The 22,890-nt window shown below is 55.4% G+C and overlaps 1 protein-coding gene across 11 annotated transcripts in view; it reads right to left on the reverse strand.

The window, feature by feature from the left end:
* The window catches only part of NRXN2 (neurexin 2), a 109,540-nt gene that overhangs the window by 73,730 nt on the left and 12,920 nt on the right, over positions 1 to 22,890 (reverse strand). For all 11 annotated transcript variants that reach the window (XM_036861697.1, XM_036861712.1, XM_036861702.1 and 8 more), the window contains exons 3-6: positions 14,263 to 14,280; positions 9,338 to 9,367; positions 7,099 to 7,170; positions 2,025 to 2,326 (exon numbers count right to left, since the gene is read on the reverse strand). In XM_036861697.1, coding sequence (XP_036717592.1) covers positions 2,025 to 2,326; positions 7,099 to 7,170; positions 9,338 to 9,367; positions 14,263 to 14,280 — 422 coding nt within the window. The remainder of the gene's footprint in view (positions 1 to 2,024; positions 2,327 to 7,098; positions 7,171 to 9,337; positions 9,368 to 14,262; positions 14,281 to 22,890) is intronic.

Here is a 22,890-nt window from a genome sequence, read left to right on the forward strand (position 1 = left end):
CTCTCACTCCTCTCCAGGCCTCTCGAGTTCCTAGAACGTTTAAGATCCCTGCTGCTCAGCCGGCCCTTGTGTGCCTTTGCTCTGTCCACTTTTAACCGCCTCATCCTGTCTCCTCAAGAGCCGAAGGGCCAGGAGGGCGGGGCCCATGTCTTTTTTCCCTCGGTACCCAGTATAGATGGACAATATATTGGCCAAAGGACACGTGGATAGGGACTCTGGGCTTGCAGCGTGTTGCCAAAGGCAGTACCAAGTGACAGCGCTGGTCCTGGGGAGGGAACATCAGAAAGAAGGCAACTCCGCCCAGCCCTGCAGTAAATGTGGGTGGCACCTAAAAGTATGACAAACAGCACACACACTCAGGTTTGCTCAGATGGTGGTGACAACACAGGACAGCCCTCCGGCAGGGTCAGGGGATGATGCGACATGAAGGGGGCACCACCCTGAGGAGGAGTGCCGCTCTTCAGAGCTCGGGGCGCACCGAGAGCAGGTGCCTGGGTGGGAGCCAAGTACAGCAGGGAGCAGCGGCTCGGAGAGAGCAGGCGGGTTCGTCACGGTGTCCCTGCAGCAAGGGGAAGGCACCCGAGGAGGGGGACTCCCCATTAGATCATCACTCAGTGGGCTGAAGAAGAGCAGGTAAGAACAGTGTGAGGTCAGCCGGAATCCCGCCCCCCACGAGCCTTTCAGTGGGAAGAAGGGGAGGAGGAGAGGGCAGGTGACAGTGACGGTGAAGAGCAGAGTCATCGGAAGTTCAGCCACCAGGAAGCTCAGCTAGAAGCAGGAAATACAGAGCAGATACCTAGTAAGAGAAGGGCTGCAAACCAGCCAAGACAGCACCTCCCAGGGCACAGAGGCTCCGTGCTCCTGGTTGCGCTGAGCTTGCTGGGGGTGGAGCTGGAAAAGTGTCCCTGCCACCTGCTACAGAAACTGGTGGACCCGGAGAGAAGGACCAGCAAGAGTCTGGGCACCTGGGGCCCAGGTGCCAAGCGATCAGGGCACGGAGTCAGAAGGTGGATCCAGGAGCCGCTGAGGATGCACAGCGGCTTCTCCTGCTTTGGAAGAAGGGTCTGGCTCGGACTCTGCTTGAGGCGGGAACTTCTCGGGGCTGGAAACAAGCTGTGGAGCCTGCTGTCAAGCAGAAGCCCGGCCAGAGGGAACGCTTCGCCCGCCATAGCCACCCTGCGCCTCGTGAGAGGCGAAGAGGCCACTGAGAGGACAGCGCCGACGCCCAGACGCATCAGCCCCCGGGGTGGGGGGGAGTCTGCGAGACAGAGCTGAGGGGACGCTGAGGACACTGTCCTGCCTGCAGGGGCTGCCCCAAGAGTCTCCTCGAGCTCCCGCATGGGCTGGCCTGGAAGCCACGGAAAGACAGCCACCGACCGGTGGGAGAGCCTGCGTCCCTTCGGAGGGACGGGAAGGGACAGGGGAGAGAGGGTACTGCCCGGACGAGAGGCAGGACCCAGCACCTCGCCAGTCCGTTCACCTCTCACGCCTGCTGCCCCGACCTTGCTCTGAGCCCAGGCCTGCCTCTGCCCTAGAAAGGCCCCGCCTAAGGGCAGGCCGCACCCCACCCCACATGGCCCAGGCTTCCTGCCCTAATGGGACACCGACTCAACCAGAGTCTGGCCAGAGTCTCCCCATCCCGTAGCCCCCCAGGGCCCCGCAAGTTCAGGTTCTATCTCATTCCTCCCAGCCCCCCGAATCGCCCTCCTGCCAGATTACCGGATTCCTCAGCCCCAACCCTTGAACCCAGCCCCTGGCACCAGTCGGAGCCTGGCCCTTCCTCTTCCCTCGGGCTCTGGCCCCGGGGCAGCCTCCTCCCTAGCACAGTATCCTGGTCCTTGAAGCCTGCCCCCTGCGGCTGCGCTCCTGGACCCTCCCAGCCCACCCGCGGCCTAAACCTCCTTCAGAACCACGCCTTGCTGCTGGCCCTGACGCCTCGCCCCGCACCCCAGGCAGCCCGCTCTCCCCACTCCCGTTCTGTCCCAGATACAGCTGGCCCCTGGCCTTCTTCTTGCTCCCCCTACCTGGCGCAGGTTTCGAGTGACCCGGACGTCGTGCCAGGCGTTGTCGTTGAACTTGCCGTTGACGGGTTCCACAAGGGCCTCAAAGGCTCCCGAGCCCAGGTTGATGACGAGCCAGACGGCCCCAGATTTGAGGGACAGGTTGACATAGTCGGCCGACTTGCCCGTGTGCAGCATCAGCCCGTTGCGCTGCAGGGTGCGGAAGGCCAGTGTGATCTCGTCCGTGCTGCTCTGGATCGGGTTGTGTGACAGGTCATAGCAGAAGAACTCATTGCCTTTGAAGGTCGCCACAAACTCCTCCTTGCCTGGATGCCGCGGTGGGGAAACGGGAGAGGGCTGAGTGGGGCAGGGCACTCCAGACCCTCCCTCTTCCCCTCCAGCCACCCAGGCGCAGGTCCTGAGCACCGGGAGCCCCTCGATCCCAACTGCAAGCTTTAGGCTCTCTCCCCTCCCCGTGCTGTCCACCCTCTTCTCTGGACCCTGCCGTCTTTGCTGTCAGAAGTCAGCTTCCCCCATGTCTGTCTCCAAAGCAGGAGGCTGCTAAGTGGCTCTCACACTGCCAGCTGACAACTAAGCTGCCACAGGGCCAAGCGAAGCAGACATTCTCACTGTCTCCCCCCACACTGGCCCTCCATCGGCCACCCCCCTTAACAAAAGGATGTGGAAGAGCAACAAGGAACTGCACCGGACATCTTCCCAGAGTGCCCCCCTATGGCGGGGGCACCAAGGGTCTCCTGAGTGCAGCCCACCTCCCCCTCCCGCCTCTTCTGCCATTCTCAGTGCCTGGGGACTGCCTGAGGCCTCACCACATGGGATGGGACTAGTAGGCCTACTTCGTAGCAGTGAGCAGATGAGGAGAATGGGGTGGAGGAGGCAGGGGGAAGACACATGGGAGGCGATGCAGGTGGCAAGGATGTGCGTCAGGGAGCAGTGGGCCACTGGGCGGGGCTGACACAGGTGGCCACCATGCCAGCTGTCACCGCCCCCCCAGCTTCCTAGTTCAACCTGAGAGGACAGCACAGACAGGCCCTAGGCAGAGAGCCTCCAAGGATTCCCAGAGGGCAGGTGTGGGACCCTGTGTGCCAGGAGATGGTTGGGGGCAAAAGTGCACGGGCAGGCCCGGCTCTCGTGTGTGTGTGCGTGAGTGTGTGTGCACAGGTAAGCGCCCTGCATGGGGTTCCTTCCACTGGCACACTTTAAACAGGAGTGAAAACAACTGGGAGGGCCTTAGGGACTTTTAGCGTTCTGTAAGTGGGTGACAATGGCTCCGTGGAAGGAAGGTGGGTCCCAGCCCCACACCTTCACAAGCCGGAGCCCACACAGAGGGAAGAAAACAGGCCGTGGAGTCAAGGGAGCGCAGAGGACCTGGACTCTGACAGTTTCTCCTCCCAGCAGGTGGTGGCACAACTGCTGGGCCCACCCACCTTGCAGGGTGGATGGGGGGCGAACAAGACGGCTGGCCAAGGGCCTTCATGGAGTGCAGAGATTCTCAGCACAGGTCCCCAGGCCCAGGAAGAAGCAGGGCACGATGCCGGTGTGGGGGGCACACGCGGCCTTCAGTGGCCCCTGCCCCCCTGTGGGCCGGGCCCCAGCAGCAGGCGCCCCGTGTGGAAGCCGTGGCTCTCTGGGTGCCTCTCCTGCAGATGCCTCTCCCCTGCACAACGGCCCCACTCTCTCCCTCTGGGCAGTCTGCCCACAGACTCAGTCCTCACTGCTTCCGGATGCCAAGGCACCAGCTGCTGCCCCAGAGTCTGGCACCGCACTCACTGCAGCTGGCCAGGCCCGGTTTCCTGAGGTCACAGGGCAGTGAGGCTGGTGGGGCATCGGCCACACAGGGACAGCCACAAGCCCCGCTCTGCCTACCTTGGGGCTCCAGTGGGAAGGGCCAGAAAACCAAGAGGAGGAGTCAAGGAGAAACAAGAAGGGAAAGACTGGCGATGTGGAGGGAGGCCACGTAGAGAAGGAGAAAGATGGACCATGAGGGACAGAAGGGAAATGGAGACAGCACAGAGCTGTGAGGGAGCAAGAGGTGATGGGGGAAGCAATCTGGATAAAGACGAAGGCAAGCTGGGAGGGGACAGGTAAGGGTGATGGGAAGAGGGCCCTCAAGGAAAAGGGGACAGAGACCTCCCAGGAAAGGAAGCCAAGGGTTTCTTGGGGCCTTGCTGTTTCCATAGCAACCAGGCCTGCTGCCCAGGCAGAGCCGGTGGGGGGGGGTGGGCTCAAGGACCAGAAAAGGGAATGTGTTTGACCTTGAGTTTGCTCCGCATCCTACTCCCTCCCAGAAGCCGGGCCTCCCCTCCCACTCCCTCAGCTTCACTACAGTCAAAGAAAATATTAAAGGGAGAGTCAAACAGAAAGAAAGGAAAGAATAAGGCAACCACGTGAGAAAGTGATTGGAACAGAACAAAAGAGGCCAGTAAAAAGGAGAGAGGCGGGCCTAAGGCTGGACCACGGCTGCCAAGGCAAAGTGGAGAAATGAGGCCATTCCTTGACTCCTCTGGGCTCTGGCTCTGGTCTCCTCGGAGAGGAGGCAGAGCCAGCCACTCTGGAGCCAGAGTCTACATGTTCTCCAACGCCCGTCACCGCCACAGACCCAGGTAGGCCCAGGGATGGAAAGAGGCTTGGAGCAGCCAGAGGGAACCTGAAAGAATTGGGGGAGAGCGACAGAAAACAGATGAGCAAATGCGAACAAGAAAACCCAAGGTGGTGGGAAGGACAGAGATAGCCCCTGAGTGGGGAGGAGGCAGTAGGACCTCTAGGGATTAGGGTGTCAGGTAAGCACGTGGGGGCTGCCCTGCCAACCATGCTCAGAAGAGCACCAAACCAGATCTAAGAGGAGCGAGACCTGAAACAGCAGGGGGCGCTCTCCCACACCTCGCCGCGCGGACGACCCCAGAACTACAACTCCCGGCAGCACTTGAACAGTTACCCACTCCTAATAGTCCCTGGCACTGGAAGGGGGTCATTGCTGATACCTGTTTATCTCCCAGGGTCAGGGAATGTGGAGCCCCACAAGTGTCTGCAGTCAAGCTGAATGTGGCTAGAGACCAGTTGTTGTGGTCCTGGATCTCTAATGGCCATGGCGGGGCAGAGCAGCTGCCTCCTTTCCAGGCCCAGCTCAAAGCCCTCCTCTGGGAAGGTCTCCAACCCCCTTAGCCCCTCCCTATGCTCAAGCACTACAGCTGTCTGTTCTGCTCATTTGGCACTTACTGCCTAGTAACATCTTGTACTGCTCCCTTGGGAGGAAGTGTGATGTGAGAAAGAAGACCTGGGCACTAATGCTGGCTCTTGCACCAGCTTTGTGACCTTGGCCGAGAGGCAACATCTCTAAGCCCCAGCTTCCTCCTCAGGACAAAGGAACTCATCATCGGCCTACCTCACAGGTCACCGTGGGCATCTAGAAAGAGACCAGACCAGGTGAGGCTTCATAAACTGTAAACCATTCCACAAATAAACGACTCTTACACTGGGATGTAACTTCCTCTGTGTGTATGTGCTGCCTCTCTCTCTAGATCAATGAATAAATTAACTCCTCTGCACAAAGTCTGCACTTTCCCTATACTTTGCACGTACCACACTTTATTGTAGTTCTTTGTTAGAACATCAATGAGCCCCTTGAGAACAGAGCCCATTCACCCATTTAAAATAAATCTGCTGAGCACACACCTACATCTGTGCCAGAAGCTGTGGAAAGCACCAGGGGTATACGAACGAAAATACCCAACCACTGTCCTCAGGGAGCTCGGTCAAGTTGGGGAGGCAAACAGGTAAAGTGACAGTTACTCGCCGTGTGGCGAGTGACGTAATGGATGTGTAGACAAAGGGAACGCCGAGCAGCTTCTGGGTTTGCCTGGGGAGTTTGGGGGAGACTTCCAGTGTGGTGGCCTGGCTGCTTTTTCGAGAGTCAGCTGAAAGAGATACCAAATGGTTGGGGAAGAGGGCAGGGATGGGAGGAATCCAGGCCAACAGAACAGCGAGAACTAAAGAATGGGACTTGATAGCCCCAGGGCTTGGCACCCACTGGAGCTCCTTGAGGGGTTGCTACACTGCCCTGTAAACTTCTTAGGGAAGAGAGTCTCTTAAGAGAGGCAGCCTCACACAGGTTCGAGCCCTGGTCCGGGAAGATCCCACATGCCGTGGAGCAACTAAGCCCACGAGTCACAACTACTCAGCCCGCGTGCCACAACTGTTGAAGCCCACGCGCCTAGAGCCTGTGCTCTGCAACTAGAGAAGCCACCGCAGTGAGAAGCCCGCGCACCGCAACGAAGAATAGCCCCCTCTCGCCGCAACTAGAGAAAGCCCGCGCACAGCAACGAAGACCCAACGCAGCCAAAAATAAATAAATAAAATAAATGAATTTATTTAAAAAAAAAAAAAGAGAGAGAGAGAGAGGCAGCCTCAGTGCAGAAAAAAAAAGGAGCTTGAAACCTACAGCCCTGAGACAGGATAAAGGGGCCCGGGCTGGCCTCAGGGGCGTTGGCAAGCGTCAGTTTCCTCATCTGTAAACCAAGGGCAATGAGCCCTTCCACAGGGGGTTGTGAAGGCTCATTTAGGTGATGCATGTGATACATAACTTATTATAAATGCCACATCTCCCATCCAGAATCCCCCTGGGCTGACACCTATCGTGCTTGCAGAATTTGATGGTTAAATGGGGGGCTGACCCTGCTGCCTAGCCACTCTCCCAGAGAAACAGATACTTTCTAGTCATCCCTGTTCTTTGGCCTGAACAACTGCCACAAATAGACATCTGTGGGGACTTCCCTGGCGGTCCAGTGGTTAAGACTCAGCGCTTCCACCACAGGGGGCATGGGTTCAAGCCCTGGTCGGGGAACTAAGATCAGCGCGGCCAAGAAAAAAAGACATCCGTGTTCTAGAAAGAGGTCATCAGGACAAATGGGCTTTGGGAAAGAAATGGAGGTTTGTGGCCCTTTACACCGAGGCAGGTACTGCGGGTGGACCTCAGAGGGGGTTGAAGGGGACACGCCTCTATTGACTCAGCTGCCCTCCAGAAAGTGAAGCTGGCCTACAGAGGGTGAGGGCTGGGCTCTCGGGGGACCGTGGGGTCACTGACCTTTTGTCGGCTGGTGCACATCGCTGGCTCCTCCTCTCCCGGCCCCCCCCTCGGAGAACAGTAAGGACCCTACTGGAGAAGCAGAATTGGGGAGTCAGGCACGGGGGGCTACCCAGGCAGTCCCACCCCAGCCTTGAGGCGATGGAGGGCCCTGTCCAGGGCGGAGGGCCGGCTTGGAGGTACAGGGTCGGGGTGGGGTGCTGCTCTGGGGACTCGCTCGCTTCAGGGCCTCTGGGGAAGGAGCCAGTTGACAAACCGGGAACCATCAGCCCCACAAACCCCGTCAGACTCACGACCACTGACCTCCCCCTCCTTGCCCAGGGGCGGGGGGACGAGTGGAGGGGCAGAGGCCTCGCTGCTGGTTCAGGAGCCCCTTCTGCCCAACAACGTGCAAACAGGCCAGACCTCTGGCCCTGGGGACCCTGAGCTCCTGTCCAGATTCTCCCCCACTCTTGGCTGCGCTCTGCTGGGCCAGGTTCCTCTTCTTCGACTAGTCCAACAGCCTGACAGAGCACCCCTCTTCCAAAACCGCCCCGTTCCCACACCAAAGCCCTCTTCTCCTCTTTGCCCATCCTCGAGGCAAGCTGGTTCTCCCTCTACACCTGTTCCTTTACTACAGTGAGTGCTCTCAACGTTGCCTTCATCCACTTCTTGGCCAGTTAGACCGAGGGGCTTCCCAGGCGCAGGGCCGCGCGCTCTGTTTGCTCCTTGTCCCTCCACCGTGCCCTCAGCAGGGCTGCGCACACCAGGAGGTCCTGCCTGGCTGAGCTCACAGTGGATGCGGGAAGGCCTTTCTCGGGGAGGACTTCCCGCTCGCCACCACCCAGCGCCCCCAGCCCAGGCCTCCAGAGTCCCGCAGGCACGTGTCACCATGTCTGGGCTCCAGGCTGCCTTAAGTTCTCCACCCAGCCCTGACCAGCGGCTCCCAGGCACCACACCTACTGCCAGACCCCACGAGATGGTTCTTAAGGGGAACTCAAGAATGGAGTTTAAAAGTCCTTGTCTGGGTCCTATTCCAACCCCAATCCCCAGAACTAAAGCTAGAATAACAGCTGGGCTGTGCCCTTTCGGGAGGTGGAGGGGTGGCTTTAGGGATCCTTCAGGGCTTCATCTAGGACAAAGGTGAGCCACAGCCAGCAAACCCAGAACCAGGCACTGAGATGCAAGAAGGATGTGAGTAAACCCACCAGGCCCTGACTCCCCACTCGGGACTTCCTCTTTCCCCACATTTCTTACCATAATTTCACATCCCTGCAAGAATCCCAGGCCTCTACCTCCCCAGACCTAAATCCATCCCAAATTCCCGATCTGAGTCTCTCCCCACAGCCCAGCCTTCATCCTGTAGGCTTCTGCTGCCTACAGGCTAAGGACACCACCCCGTCCCTATGGAAGATGAGCCCCAACAGAAGACCACCGGGGCAGGGAAGCAGTGCCTGAGGATCTGGGAGGGAGTCAGCAACAGGGAGGTCAGAGCTGGGGGATCAAGGTCAGGACTCCTGGGGTCTGTCTCCAGGTTTGCCGAACACCAGGGCTTTTAAAGATGGTAAGGACTTGGTCGAAGGGAGGCTAAAAATAGATGAGCGGTCCCAACGGTACCACCAATTAAACGCTGCGTAATCACTAGCAAGTCACTTCATCTCTCTGGGCCTAAATGTCCTCATCTGTCAAATAGGGTCAGGAGACATCCAAAAGACACAAGGGTGAGGGTGTACGGGGGTGAGGGGAACAGCTGTGGAAAGGGGGCATCCCACAGCAGCAGGGTGAGGGGAATGAGGCTGCCTAAAATCCACTTCCTCCAGCCCATGCTTTTCTCTTTCTATTTGGATTCACAGAAAAGAAAGAATGATCAGAATGAGTAGAAGGAAATAAAACACCACCATGAGAAAGAAAAAAAAAAAAAAAAAAGCAAGATACACTATCAGGAAAACACAAAAAGGTGACTGGAGACAACGGCAGGAGTTCAAACATCTCTTGATGTCAGAAACCAAGGTGGGATGAGGGCGGATGGAGTGTGTCGGGGGAGGTGGGAGAGGGGAGAGCATACACGGGGACCAGCCCCCCCCCACCCCAGCGCCCAAATAAAATAAAGACAAGGCAGAGGAAGGGGGTAGGAAGGCAGGAAGGAGGCGGGACAAGTGGAGGAGGGGGAAGGGGGGCAAGGGGGGGTGGACAGAAAATCCAGGCGCAGGTTGGGGGCCATCCAATCCAATCCAAACCAAGCCAGAACTTCAAACCATACCTTCGCTGTTTAACGTCAGGTGAGCCGGACCTTGGAAAGGGAAGGAGAGAAAGAAAGAAAGGAGACAATAAAAGAAGAAAAAAGAAAGAAAAGGGGAAAGAAACAAAGAAAACACGAGTCATCAAAATCAGCCAGAGAGAGGGGAGAAAAAAGCTTTTGCTGCCACAATTTAAAAACCCTTTTTAACTTGTGACAGACATCGGGGGAAAGCCCCCAGCCCAGAGCTGAGGAAAGGGGCCCGATGCCGAAACAGAGGGTGGAGGGCACGAGAAGCGGGGGGGAGAGAGAGAGAGAGAAGGGGGGCGCCGGAGAGGGTGAGGGGGTACAGGCAGAACCAGAGGAAGGATTGGGGCAGGAGTCACTGCAGGGGGAGAGGAGATTTTGGTTTCTTTTTTTTTCTTCTTGCCGGAAAAAAAAAAAGGAAAAGGAGGAGAAGCATGAGTCTGGGAGGGCTGCTTTTTCCTTTTTCTTTTTTTCTTTTTTTTTTCTTCCGGGAGGCGGAGAGAAAAAAAAACGGTAACGAGAAAAACGATTCGGATGGAGGAGAAAATAAAACACGACACAAAAATCAAAGCCACCTGGAGAGAGAGAGAGTGTCCTGTTAGCGCGGGATTGAGCAGACAAGAGGGATATCCAACACCCTCCCACCCCATCCCGTTACCCCACGAGCCTGGCAGAGACCGGGAAGACGGGGGCATGAAGAGCCTGGGCCTAGAGGGAATCTCCCACCAAAGGGGGCTGTGGAAAGGCATCTGTCCGGGTCCAATCCTCCCAACTCCACCCCTCCCAACAGCCTCCGAATGGGTAACAGGCACCCTGCCCACCTGGGTTCTACGAGGAAACTGGGATTCAGGAGGACAAAGTTAGAGCGACAGCAGGTTGGAGGAAACAGAATCTAGGGAAACACTGGAGCAAGGATGGGGGCCTGGATCCTTCCATAGGGAGGACTGGGAGGCCAGGCCAGCACTCTTGGACAGCAAAGACCAAAGAGGGCAGCCAAGACCCATGGGCAGGAGCCCCAGCTCTCTGAGAGGTCGAAACACCTCATTCGAAACTATTCTACGGACCCCCTTTCTCTGGACAGGCCCTCTCTGAGGTGACCCAAAAGCTGAATTGTGAAAAGGGAAAACAGAAGCCCAACAGCCAAGATGGAAAGCAAGATTGTGTGGGATTTTTTTTCAGGGGTGCCTTGGTCCCTTGAGAGAGCCTGGTCAGCCCTGATTTGGGGACCCCCTCAGCCTTAGGGGGAGAGACTTTGGCCCACTGGACCAGTACCCCAGTCCCCAGAAGGCATCAGCCAAGGAAAACTCTCCCCCAGAGAGGCTGGCAGCACCATGCCCCACAGCGGAGCTGAGACCCCGGGGCTCCCTGAGATGACCAGCCCCACCAGACCTCAGCCCCCGCCTCCCCCATCCCTGCACCCGTGGTGTCTGGCCAAGAGGATGGGGAAGGAACAGCCCTGCAGCACCACCTCGCCCTTGGAAACCATCCCCGCTGCTGAGGCCGTGAGATGTGGGCCCTGGGGGGAGAAAGCCGGGACCAGGATGGAAGATAGGGAAAAGCGCTCCAGGTGTCTCTGGGGCAAGGCTGAGGGCCAGGATGCCTGGGTTCCAAAAAGAAAGGCAGCAAAAAGGCCAGAAGGGCATGGCCAGCGCCCAAGGGCCTGGATCCTGTGGAAGATTTGGGTAGATGGTTCATGTTGCCCCCTTGTCTCAGGCAGCACTGGTCTCTCCCCAGTGCTGGGTCTGAGGCCAGTCAGGGGAGGGGGCCACAGCTGCTAAGGGCTGCCTCAGGACAAAACAGCTCTTGGGAAGACACAGGTTTTATCCACAAAACCGGAGGGGACCCAAGCATTTGGACCAAGTCTTATTCCTTGCTCCGAACGCCCCCCACCAACTCTTTCCCCCAAAACTACCAGCATCTTCCAAACCCCCTGAATCCAGGACCCAGACCCAGGGCCCTAACCCCTCATCCATCTCTTCCAGGCCCAGGAGCCGAGTGACCTGTGAACCTGCCTCCTGTCCCCCCTGCCGCCTGTACCACTGCTGTGGCGGAGTGGCATCTCTGCCTCGAAGACCCTTCCACTGCCCAGCTCCCAGCCAGCCTCATTAGCATACGGCACTCTCCCTCTGTCGCCACGGCAACCAGCTGCTCAGCTCCCTCAGGAGTGACAGCACCAGCCATCCTGGGGAAGGCGAGGCCGGTTCCCTGCCCTGTCTACCTGAGGCTCAGCCCAGCCTGGCCCGAGGGTGCTCTCCCTAAAGCCTGCCTCACCCCCTGGCCTGAAATCTCTGCTCTCCCCATGCCCCGGCCCCCCTCCTTATACCCTCCCCACCTCTACCTGTGGCATCAGTCCCTCCTCCAGCCACTGGAGAAGAGGCTGGTAGTGACGGATGGCATTACCAAGGGTCCTCTCCTAGGGCACTTTATCTGGCTGCTTCTGGGTCTTCTCTCCCTGCTACAAAAGGCTAGGGGGAGAGGGGTGGGGCTACCAGGATCCCCAAAAGGAAATGCTCGGCAGGGGCCTGGGGAGCAGGATGGCTGGGTCCCTGGGAGAAAGCTAGGCCTGAGGCACAGTGTCGAAGGACCAGACAAGAGGGTGAAGGCACGGAGGACTCAGAGATCTGAAGAGGGACCTGCAGAGTCCAGAGCGTAATGCCACCAAGGAGTCCCGCAGCCCTTCCCCCGTGAAGCCACCACCTACCAGACCCACCTCCCCACTCTCAGTCTCGCCCCCTTACTCTCCTGACAAAACCCCAGGGAGGACCAACATCGAAAGAAGGAAGAGGGTTATAGGGGACAAGATTGTGAGACACACAAGCAGCCATGACACAAAGACACACAGATGCATCACATCCCTGGGTGTATACACACACACACACACACACACACACACACACAGCCTCAGACACACACCCCTGCACAGCCACTGACCTGCAAGCACACGCAGGGCCACATCCAGACCAGCAGGCCACCATGGCGCCCCCAAGAGATGGCTAAGTGGTCTCATTCCCCACTTGTCCCTAAAGCCCAGCTTCCCGTCTTGTCCCTCTATTCTACTATTCTACTTGTTTGGAGAAGAACTGTTTCCTTTTTCCTCCCCTTCAGCTCCAGGCCACTGTTCCTCCCCACAGCAGCCCTCCGGTTTCTTCTCTTGGGCTGGCCTTTTCCCCCTCCCCATTTCTCCCCTTTCTGCCCCTCTCTCCACTGTGTCCTTCCTCTTCCCGCCTCTACTTACCCCCTCTCCTTCCTCTTGTCTGTCTGCCCCCTGCTCCCTACCCCCCGAGCCCCTTTCCTCCACCCTTTTCCCCTCTCGTTCTCCTCCATCTCTCCCTTTGTTCCGGAGGAGACGTGACATCAAGAGCAAGTAAAAGTCACATCAGCACTAAATCTTATCTCCAGCCCTCAGAAGGCTGCGTCCACACAGACACGCAGACTCTCTCTCGCACACACACAGAGGTAAACACTGGCACACGGAGACGCAGACACAGACAGGACAGATGCAGACAGAGATGCAGACGCTCCTACAGAGGCACACGGAGATGTGGGCCACGCCACAGAAGACACGACGCTGGAGGGGCACACACCTCTACACACACTCAGACACATGTACACAGGCATACGTGTACAGACGTGCACAAAGACACCGAGACACAACAGAGCAGCAGAGCTGCGTGAACACGTGTGCACACGGATTCACACACACGCACACGGGTGCCTGCCCAGAGGGATCGGGAGACCTGAGGGCACCCAAGGAGAAGGGACATGAGAGAGAGAGACAAGCCAAACCATGGACACCACCAGGGAAAGTGGATTCCAGCCCCTTCTCTCCTTCCCCGGACTCCTGCGTCCAGGGCAGGGCCAGGCCCGGGGAGCTCCCAGCCTGGGGCTGCACACATGCCTCCCACACCCGCTACTCCAAGAAGAAAGTGTGGGGCAGGTTTGGCGACGGGGGTCCTACCTCCCTCCCAGCCCGCTGCATGCCCTCCCTGTGCGGGCCACATGAGCTCCCCTGCAGCCCAGCTGTCAAGCCTGGACCATTCAACCCAGTCTTCCCTCCCTGACGTGGTCCACCTCGCAGAAGGAAAAGAAACAGGGAAAAGCATGGTGAGAGAAGGTTCAGACGGGAACACAGAGAGAGCCTGGGGAAGGACAGAAACAAAGAGAGAGGTCCAGGGACAGAACCCTGGAGAAAAAGAGAGGCAAAGACAAAAACAAGAAAGAGAGAGAAGGCAAACGAAGCAGAAGACAGGGAAAGAATGGACAGAGAGACCCCGCAGCGAGGCACGTTCCCCACCCTTCCCCGGGGCCTGGGCTGAAGGAAGAAGCAGACCATCCCTACCTACCGAGGCCAGCCCGTGGGATAGGGGACAGGGGACTACAATTGTGTCAAACAGGAGAAGCTGCTACCCAGCCCACATCCCCTGACCCGGGGACCCGACCCCCTCCCCATGCCTGCGCTCTTCAGACCCCGGAGCGGATTCTACCCAAGCACCACCCCCAGCCATACCCCAACCCCTGGCAGCGTGGCCTTTCTAAGCTTCCTCAGCTGGGCTGGGCAAAACCCCATCTCCTCAGTCATTTCTGGACACTTCTGAATGCTCCAGCCCCCTCCCTCCAGCTCCACCCCCAGTCTGGTCTCCTCCCAGGAAAGAAGAAAGGCTGGTGGGCAGACGTGCTGAAGACAGACAATGGAGGGACCGCCTCTACCAGGCAGTTCTCCCCAGCAAACCAGAAAGAGGGACCAGGTGAGAGGCGGGCCGAGGCAGCCAAGAGGACACCCAGACATCCTTCCCCGGGGCCGAGGCAGCCAAGAGGACACCCAGACATCCTTCCCCGGGGACGCCACACGTGGGCAGGGGAGGGAACCACCAGGCCCCCCGGCGATTGATCTGCCACCCTAGCGACCAAGAGGTATCACTCACCTTCCATGGGGTGCTCCTCTGCAGGCCGGCGAGGTTCAGGAAGGGGGATGCAGAAAGAGAGAAAAAAAGGAGGACGGTTAGCGAGGGTACCAAGGACAGGGCTCCAAGGGGAGTGATGGAAGGTGGGTCCAAGTTCCCCTAGCCCACCCAGGCCCGGACACAGGTCACCCAACCAGGAAGGCCCTGCGGGGATGAGACAGAGCCTCACACACAGGGTCACACAGTCCAAGGGGACATGAGCCTCGAGTTACACTTCAGGAAACTGAGGTCCAGGACAGGGAGGTAATCGCTCAAGGTCACATGGGAAATCAGAGGCAGAGCCAGGAACAGCAGTCAGGCGTCCAGACTCCCCCAGCGCGCTCCCCCCACCCCCGCACTCCATCGCGTCTCAGAGACAGATGGGGACACGCTCACGCCGGGCTCACCCTCAGTGACACACTGACACACATAGGCACTTGATGATGCAGAGACATGCATAATCTTTCACACGACTCACACCTGAAGCCTGTGCACACTCAGGCCCAAGCACTCCCCACCGCCACCCTGTCGGGGGAGAAAAGTCAGCGTACTCAGAAAACACAGTTTCTGCCGGCAAGTGCCGTGTGACTCCCACCCCAGTCACCCAGCCTCTCTGAGCCCCCAGTACCTCCTCTGCAAAAACGAGACGGGTGGGCTAGAGCTCCTCTGAGGGCCCTTCTGGCTCTGGTTCTGTGATTCTGGGGTAAATGCCTTCTCAACAGCTGGGTGTGGCAAAGGGCCCCCAGGCCGGACGGGCCACTTCAGGGGGCCAGACCGGGCCCATCCCTCTGTCGTGCCACAGCCTTTGGGCAGTCAGCCCTCACCTCTCAGGGGCCTGCCTGGGCCTGTCCCTGGGGCTCACCAAAGAGATCAAGAAAGAAGGAAGGGAGGGAGGAGAGAGGCAGTTCCTTCAACTAAGCTCAAGCAGGCTGGGCTCCGGCCTGCTCTATAAGAGGGCCAAGAAGCCCCCTCTGCAAACATTTCTGACCTGCCCACTTACGGGGAGCCTTTAGAGGAGGCAACAGGGGGAAAAGGAAGAGCACAACCTACAAACAAACAGACCCATTGGGCAAACACACACGCACGCAATCACACGTATGTGGACCCAGGATACACATGTGTACACGCAAACAGCTGTTCAGGACACACTCACGCCCGTGTGCACACACTATCTCCTACCTCCAGCCTCACTTTGTGTTCTCTTCTCATCCGCTCTTAGGGGGTTAGCTAAACTCCAGAAACACACACTGTCATTTGTCACACCTTATAGCACGCCCACAATACACACACACAGGCTGAATGCAGAATCAATACGCGTGCTGTGACTTAATACATCATATGAGATGCACACGCCACGCCACCCCACACGCCCTCCAGTGGCTAGAGACACACACCCCAGGAGGAGCACAGCCCCCTTTTGCTATCTATCGATCTATTAGTCTCCTGTTTTCTAAACCTACACACACAAGCCTTTACATATCCACGTGTGTTACAAACACACTTCTATACAACACAGAGCTTCTTTTACCTGACAGCTGCATCCCCCAAAAGCCGTGTATACACTGATTCCCTTAAATAAACTGAATCACGTGACATTTATGGTGGGGAGGGGAGCTGGCTAGGAAGGGACCCTCGGGAAAACCCTTGGACTCTCGAGAGCAGCCCTGTGTCCGGATCTCTGTCGCAGTGTGCTGGGGCCCTGGTCGGTCAGCACACACATGTCTCCAGCTCCTGCACAAACAAGGAGGCACATCACCTGACACGGCGGGGATTTCAAACCCTATTCCCACCTGCCACAAATGTGGGCCGTGCTATGCTCAGGAAGGTCAGACGACCAAGTACAGCCTGCTGCCTGCATGAGTCTCCCCTCTCCTGGCTTCGCAGAGGGGCCCCTGGGGACTCACTGGCCTCTCTTTCTCAGCTGCCCTTCGCTTTCTGCTGATTCACCTGTGCCCCTCACCTGCCATCACGGGCCCCTCCAGGCTCAGCCCCAGGCCCTCCACGCTCCTCTCTCTTCTCCCGCCCTCCTCCATGCGAGTGCACTTTCGTGGCTAAGGGACCCCCAAACCTGTATCTTCATCCGTGGCCTCTTCCCTGGGGGCCAGTCCTGCACTCCCAGCCGTGCGCTCTGTGGTCACTCAGCTCCTGACACCCAGTCCACCACTAAAGCCGCGCTTGACATCTCCACCCGCTGCAACAAAGCTTCCGTTTCCCTGCCTTCAGCAAAGGCACCGCTTTCCACCAGCACTTCTTGAACACCCAGCATGTGCCCCACACTCTGCCAGGCTCCAGGGAGGCCCAGACTTAGCCACGTGCCAGACACCGTGTAGACCCTCAATGTGCGTTGTCCCCATCAGCTTCCCAGCAACCCCCACAAGCTGGGTGTGTTACCTACCTCCTTTGCAAAGAAAAGGACACTTGCCCAGGAGCACAAAATCACCTCTGCCTTTGTCCACTGCGCTCCTAGGTCATCAGAGCCCCCATGCTCACCCCTGACCCCCGGTTTCCTTCATTAGCCTCCTGCTGTTTGGTCCCCCGGCCCACACCCAGCCTCGCTCTTGGGCACGTGTACCAGATACACCTGACTAAGTACTGCCATGATCAACACACATGCACAAGCACACACACACGGTCAGAACTTTTCAGTAGCTTGGGTACAAACCTCTCTTCTGTGCTCCCGATCTGCCTTCAGAGAAGCTTGACCTGAGTGTCTCATGGGCTGAATGTCCTCATGTCCAAGATGGACCTCAAAACCCTCGCCGCTGCAAGCCCGTTCCTCCTGCCTGCACTCCCGGATCAGGTCAGACACCCAGAAATCAGCCTTGCTCTTTTCTTTTTCACACCAATCACCAGGTCCTATCAGCTCCAACCTGTAAAACTCTAAAAGCTCGACTCGACTCCTAGAAACACTTTTCATCCCTCCCTCACCATCAGCACAGCCCCAAGGCCAGACCCTCATCAGATCCTCGCCTCAGAACACTGATAAGCCTCTTAAAGGACCTCCCCCTCCAGCCAGTCTTTTTATCCCGGAAGTCACAGTCCAAGCACCGCCAAAGTGGTCCAACTGAGTCACGACCCTGCTTAGAACTCTTCAAGGCTTCCCAGGGCCCACAGGATCAAGTCCAGTCTTCTCAGGAAAGTCCATTTGGGTTTGACCATGCCTCCCTCCAACCTCCTTTCCTGCGACAGTCCGGGCTTCAGCCACACCCAATTTCTCCCCCTTTCCCTACTATGCCACGTCTCTGCACATACTATTCCCTCGGCTTGAAACACCCTTCCCCATCCTCATTCCTCTCGCCCTCAGCTGCCTGAGAAAGTCGACTCCTGCTTTCAGACCAAGTCAGTATACGTCGGTCTGTGTTCTGAACTGACCTCCTAGCCATCCTTCTTTTGTGCCGGTTCTCGATATGTAGCTCGGGTTGTTATTTCACTTATCGCATCTCTATTGCGATTGTGTTTCCACGTCTGCTTCCTGGCTGGACTGTGAGAGCTCCAAGAGGAAGGACAACGTCTCATTCATCTCTCTATATCCAGCTGCTTACACAGTTCCTGGCTCAGAAAAAGGCAGGCCTGTGTTTGTTGAATGAATAAAAAATAAGAAGTGAACACTTCTCACTTACCCAGCACTTCAAATGTGCCTGGCTCTTTCCATGCCTCGTTTCCCTGCTACCTCATCAACAGATACTACTATTACTCCCTTGTGAAGATGGGGAAATCAAGGCTCAGAAAGTGGAAGAAACTTACCCAAGGTCACACTGGTGGTGAGGGACAGAGTCAAAATCTGAACCAAATCTGTCTGGCTTTAAAAGTTTCGATGGGCTGCATTCTTGGCCTGAAGTTCAGAACTTCTAGAAGCTGGCTTTAATCTACAGTTCTGATTTTATTTCCCATAAAGCACAACCATCTTGGTCTGATACACTCGACTCACGCCCTCTGGACTCCTCATTTAGACCATTTTCCTGGCGGGGAAACCCTGGTCTTTCTTTTACCTCCACAAATCTCACTCAGTCATCCTTCAAGATCTAGCCAAGTCCCACCTCCTCCTTGAAGCCTTCTCTGACCACAAGGGTTAATAATCATAGTAGCATTTATTGATCACTTAAGAATAGTGCCTGGCACATTGTAAAGGATTTCCATGTATTAACTCATTTAGTCCTACAACAACACATGACCCCCATTTTACAGAGTAGGACAATGAAGAACAATGCAATTCAGCAAACTGTCCAAGTTCTCAGAGCTAGCAAGTAGCAAAGCCGGGATTAAACCCGTCAGCCCATGCTCGTAACCATTCTGCCACAGGAGGCTTTCCTCGGGAGCATCTGTCTCATCTCTGGGATCTTACAGCAGTCGCTCTCTGCACAGCTCTCTCTCGAGCTGTCCATCCCATTCTGCCTAGAGCCGTTTCCAACAGCAGAAACTGTCAGGACCACAGGTATTAGATGTTAGAGCTGACAGAGTGATTCCACATATGTGACTTCATTTACTCAACTTTCATACACACAGGTCTTGAGTGCCTCCCCAGAGGGCATAAATGGCATTGTCTTGGCTAACATGAACTGGGGATCCCAGCAGATTCATCATCAAGGACAGGGATGAAGACCAGAACCAAAGAAAAGAAACAGTTCTGAGCAGCCAAAACCGACATGGTAACAGTTATGCATTAAAAACTGTTATTTTCTCATAGGAGAGCCTCTCAGACCCAACCCAGAATCCACTCCCTCTTAGCGACATACAATTCTAACATGCTGGGAATGCTGATGTCCAAGTTCACAGAGAGAGAGAGAGAGAGAGGGATATGGATTGTTACCTGACAACTCCTCAGGGCAGAGGTGGAAAAACTAGAAAAAGCTAACATAAGAACTCAAAAGTCAGGCATCATTTCAGGCAGGGACAAACCTCAACAAAGGAACCACTGTGTGACAGTCCGGTGCAATACCTGAGGGGAATAGCGACATCCTGAGTCATCCGGAAAAGGTTAAATCACATTCCAAATATGCTTAGGGAGGCAGAGAGGTGTGCAACATATTTTTAAAAGATTTCCATCTGAAATGTTCTAAATGCTAGTGAGCTGTGTATTTTAATGGGATAATGCCCCACTTTCCAGGGTGAGTTCCTCCCCGCGGGCTCCGGAAGCCTGCGAGTTTCCTGATCGATTTCCACTGCCCTCTCTCACTGCTGGGACGACAAATACGGGAACACCCTCAACACATAGTGGCTGAAAGGAGAAGCTGTGGCCCAAGGAATCTGGGGTGGTTGCTGGTTTCTAATGAAACACTGTCCCTAGGCACCTCCAGTAAGCCAAATGCAGGTCATCCACGGACACAGCTGACTGATTGACTCTCCTTTTCGGAGGCAGTGTGGAGAAGGTGGGGGGCCCCGGAGTCAGCTCGGTTCAGATCCCAGCTCTTACATCTCATGGGGTGGTCATGCCTTCAAGGCACCCAGCAAATGCCCACTCGCTGTGAGGCCCCGCTCTCTCCTCCCTTGACTGTGTGATCCGATTTACTTTTTGTTCTAACTGCTCCTTCCCTGAGTCTGTAGCCACTCCTCTCCCTCCTCCTCCCAAATGAGCCCCCCTGAAGTCTCTTCACCTTCTCCTTGGCCACTTCATCTGATCCCAAAGCTTCAAATACTCTCTCTCCACACACGTGGCTCCCAGGTCTCTACCTGCAGCCCCACCTTCAACTCAAAGCTCTGGTCTCACACTTCCAACTGTCTGGACGCCTCTGTCCGGGAACACCAAGACAGGTGCATGATCTGTGGCTCAAACCTACTCCCCGTCCCAACTTCTCCCTCCCCTCAACTCCCACCACCATCCTTCCGAGCAAGCAAACCTGAAACCTCATCACCTCTGCCCCTCCACGTGGGAAAGGCAGAGTCCTACAGCTTCAGTCTCAGCAGCAGCTCTCAGCCACTGTTGCTGCTACTGCCACCACTGCCGCCACCACCCTTCCTTGCCAGTCCCCAAGACAGCCGAGGGTCAGGGCCCCAATGTCCCTTTCCTGAACCATCTCCCACTGACCCCTCCACCGCAGGACTCTGCCCTCCATATTCCATTCTACCCTTCACTCCCAGCTTCCAAAACACAGTTCTTCTTATTCACGTGCCTGCTCAAGATTCTTTTGTGGCTCCATTTACCAATACTTTATACACAGCATCCAATAAATGTTAGGTGAATGATTTAAGTCAAAATTCCAAGAGCTGGGGAATTCCCTGGTGGTCCACTGGTTATAACTCAGTGCTTTCACTGCCAGGGGCCCAGGTTCGATCCCTGGTTGAGGAACTAAGATCCCACAAGCCTCACGGCACGCCCCCAAAAAAGAAAAACTCCAAGACCTGGCCTCATCCTGCTTCTCCTGCTATAGATTCCACTGTTTTCCCTGTACTCCTCGGTGCCCCTCTAAGGACATGATGTACATTTCCCTCTTCCACACCTTTGTCCTCACTAGTTCCATTGCTTAGCGTGACCTCCCCACACCAGGTTTACTGATCAACATTCAAGGCCAATCTTAAATAGTATGCCTTTTATTATTAATCCCCTGACTTGTAAATTCACCCCTTCTTCAAAACCCCAAGAGCACTCTGCTTATAATAACAACTACCATTTACACCACTAATTATGTACTAGACACTCATTTCATTCCCAAAACAAACCTGTGAGATAAGCATGCTTATCCCCATTTTACAGGTCAGGAAAAAGTAGTCTGAAGGTTAGTACTCATCTGACTCACAGGCCGAGTGAGTAGAGAAATCAGATTTAAACCCAGATCTGAGCCTCAGAAGACTATGCTTTAATCACTAAGCTACACTGCCCCACTGCATCTCTTTGCATCTTACTGCATACGCCATGCTGTTCTTTTGTTATTATTTATTGAGCACTTTCTATGTGCCGGCACTATTCTAAGCACTTTATATGAATTAGCCAATTTAATTTCCATAACAACTCTGTAACGTAGGTACTATTACTGTCCTCATTTTACAGATAAGGAAACCAGGGCAGAGAGAGCTTAAGTCCAACGTCACTGCCCAGACAGCCAGACTACAGCATCTGTGCTCTTAACCACACCCTGGACTGCTTTTTTATCTGCTTCCCCAATTAAGCAGGCAACTCCCTGAGCAGTGTCTTCTTCATGTCTGACTCACCTTCAGCCCCCAACACAAGGCTTATCACCACGGAGGACTTGACAACAATCTGTTAAATTAAATTGCCAACACACCTACAAAATACGAGACCCATGCGTCTATCTCCCTGCCAACACAGGCATTACCGCTGGTTTCATTTCTCCCCCAAGCAAGGTACGCACCTGACATTTCATCGTATACATCTACATCCCCACTCCACTCGAGGTATCCCACACACACCTGCACACTCTTCTTCCTTGATCACTTTTCATCCCTTTCTCCCCACACATGAGTGACACGAGGCGGAGTTCACATGTAAACCAATGCAAAATCCCAGTCTACTTGATCCCCACTTTGGCAGACAGTCAGCAGCAGTACACATACTCAGTGACTCATGCTTAGCTCTGTCTTCAATCACCTGTGGCCAGAGCCCCAGAGAAAAGAAACAGATTTCCTAGCATGGAGGTTCTCAGTCAGCGGGTAGGCCCAGACCCAGGAAGGCATCGGCAGGGCAGGGGGCGGGGGTGGGGGTGGGGTGGGGGGGCGTGGTCCAAAGGATCCACAAATCCATATGCACACCAAATATCTGAAGGCAGATTGGCATGTCTTACATATAAAGCTAAAACTATTTTTCCTAATGTATATTTGATTAACCACAATGGCAAATATAACATCAAAGCCATCTAAAAGCTTTCCTGAATGCACAGTAGCCTTGAGTCATATGTTTTCACAATAAACAGATATAAAAATAACTACTATTTGGAAGGGGTACTGTGAATTACTGAGTTTCAAAAATGTCCTCAATCTCAGAAAAAGTTGCGAACCACTCAAAACAGATAATAATGAAGTAAATGTAACTTCCAGGGAAGCTTGAAGACTCTGGCCCTCATCTGGAGCCAGACCTGTTCCCCTTAAAAATCTTCCATCCCTAACCCTAACACCCAAGGGTGGAAGCTCATTCCTGTCCTCCCTGGCTGGATGGGAATGTACTAGAAGAAGTGTAATGAGCACAGGATTTTACAAAAGCTGCCCAGGAAATAAGGAACAAATATAAGGGGAGGGAATGAGGTCATGGGTGGGGAGGACAATCAGTAGAGTTGTCACTGTGCCTGTCATCGCCAGATGTAATCAGTGTTTATCAGTGTTTATAACCACCATGGCCACCTACAACATATATCTGAAAATACACACATACATCGTTTCATATACACATACAGCCTTACCCCAAGCCTTTATTCTATCAGATACTTGTTAATATCTCTTCAGTCATTCCACAGATCTTTATCAAACACTCACAAAGTGCCAGGTACTACATTAGGTGCAGGGAACTCAGAGATGAATATCCCTCCCTTTTTATCATAGACAAAGCACAACTCCCTCCACAGATGTCACACACACACACACACACACACAGTGGGTCAGATACGCAACTGCCTCTCACAGTTCCAACACAGCTGCCACGAACATTCAACTGATACACATCCAGCA

This window comes from Balaenoptera musculus, chromosome 8 (genome assembly GCF_009873245.2).
Source record: "Balaenoptera musculus isolate JJ_BM4_2016_0621 chromosome 8, mBalMus1.pri.v3, whole genome shotgun sequence".
NCBI classification, from domain to species: Eukaryota; Metazoa; Chordata; class Mammalia; order Artiodactyla; family Balaenopteridae; genus Balaenoptera; species Balaenoptera musculus.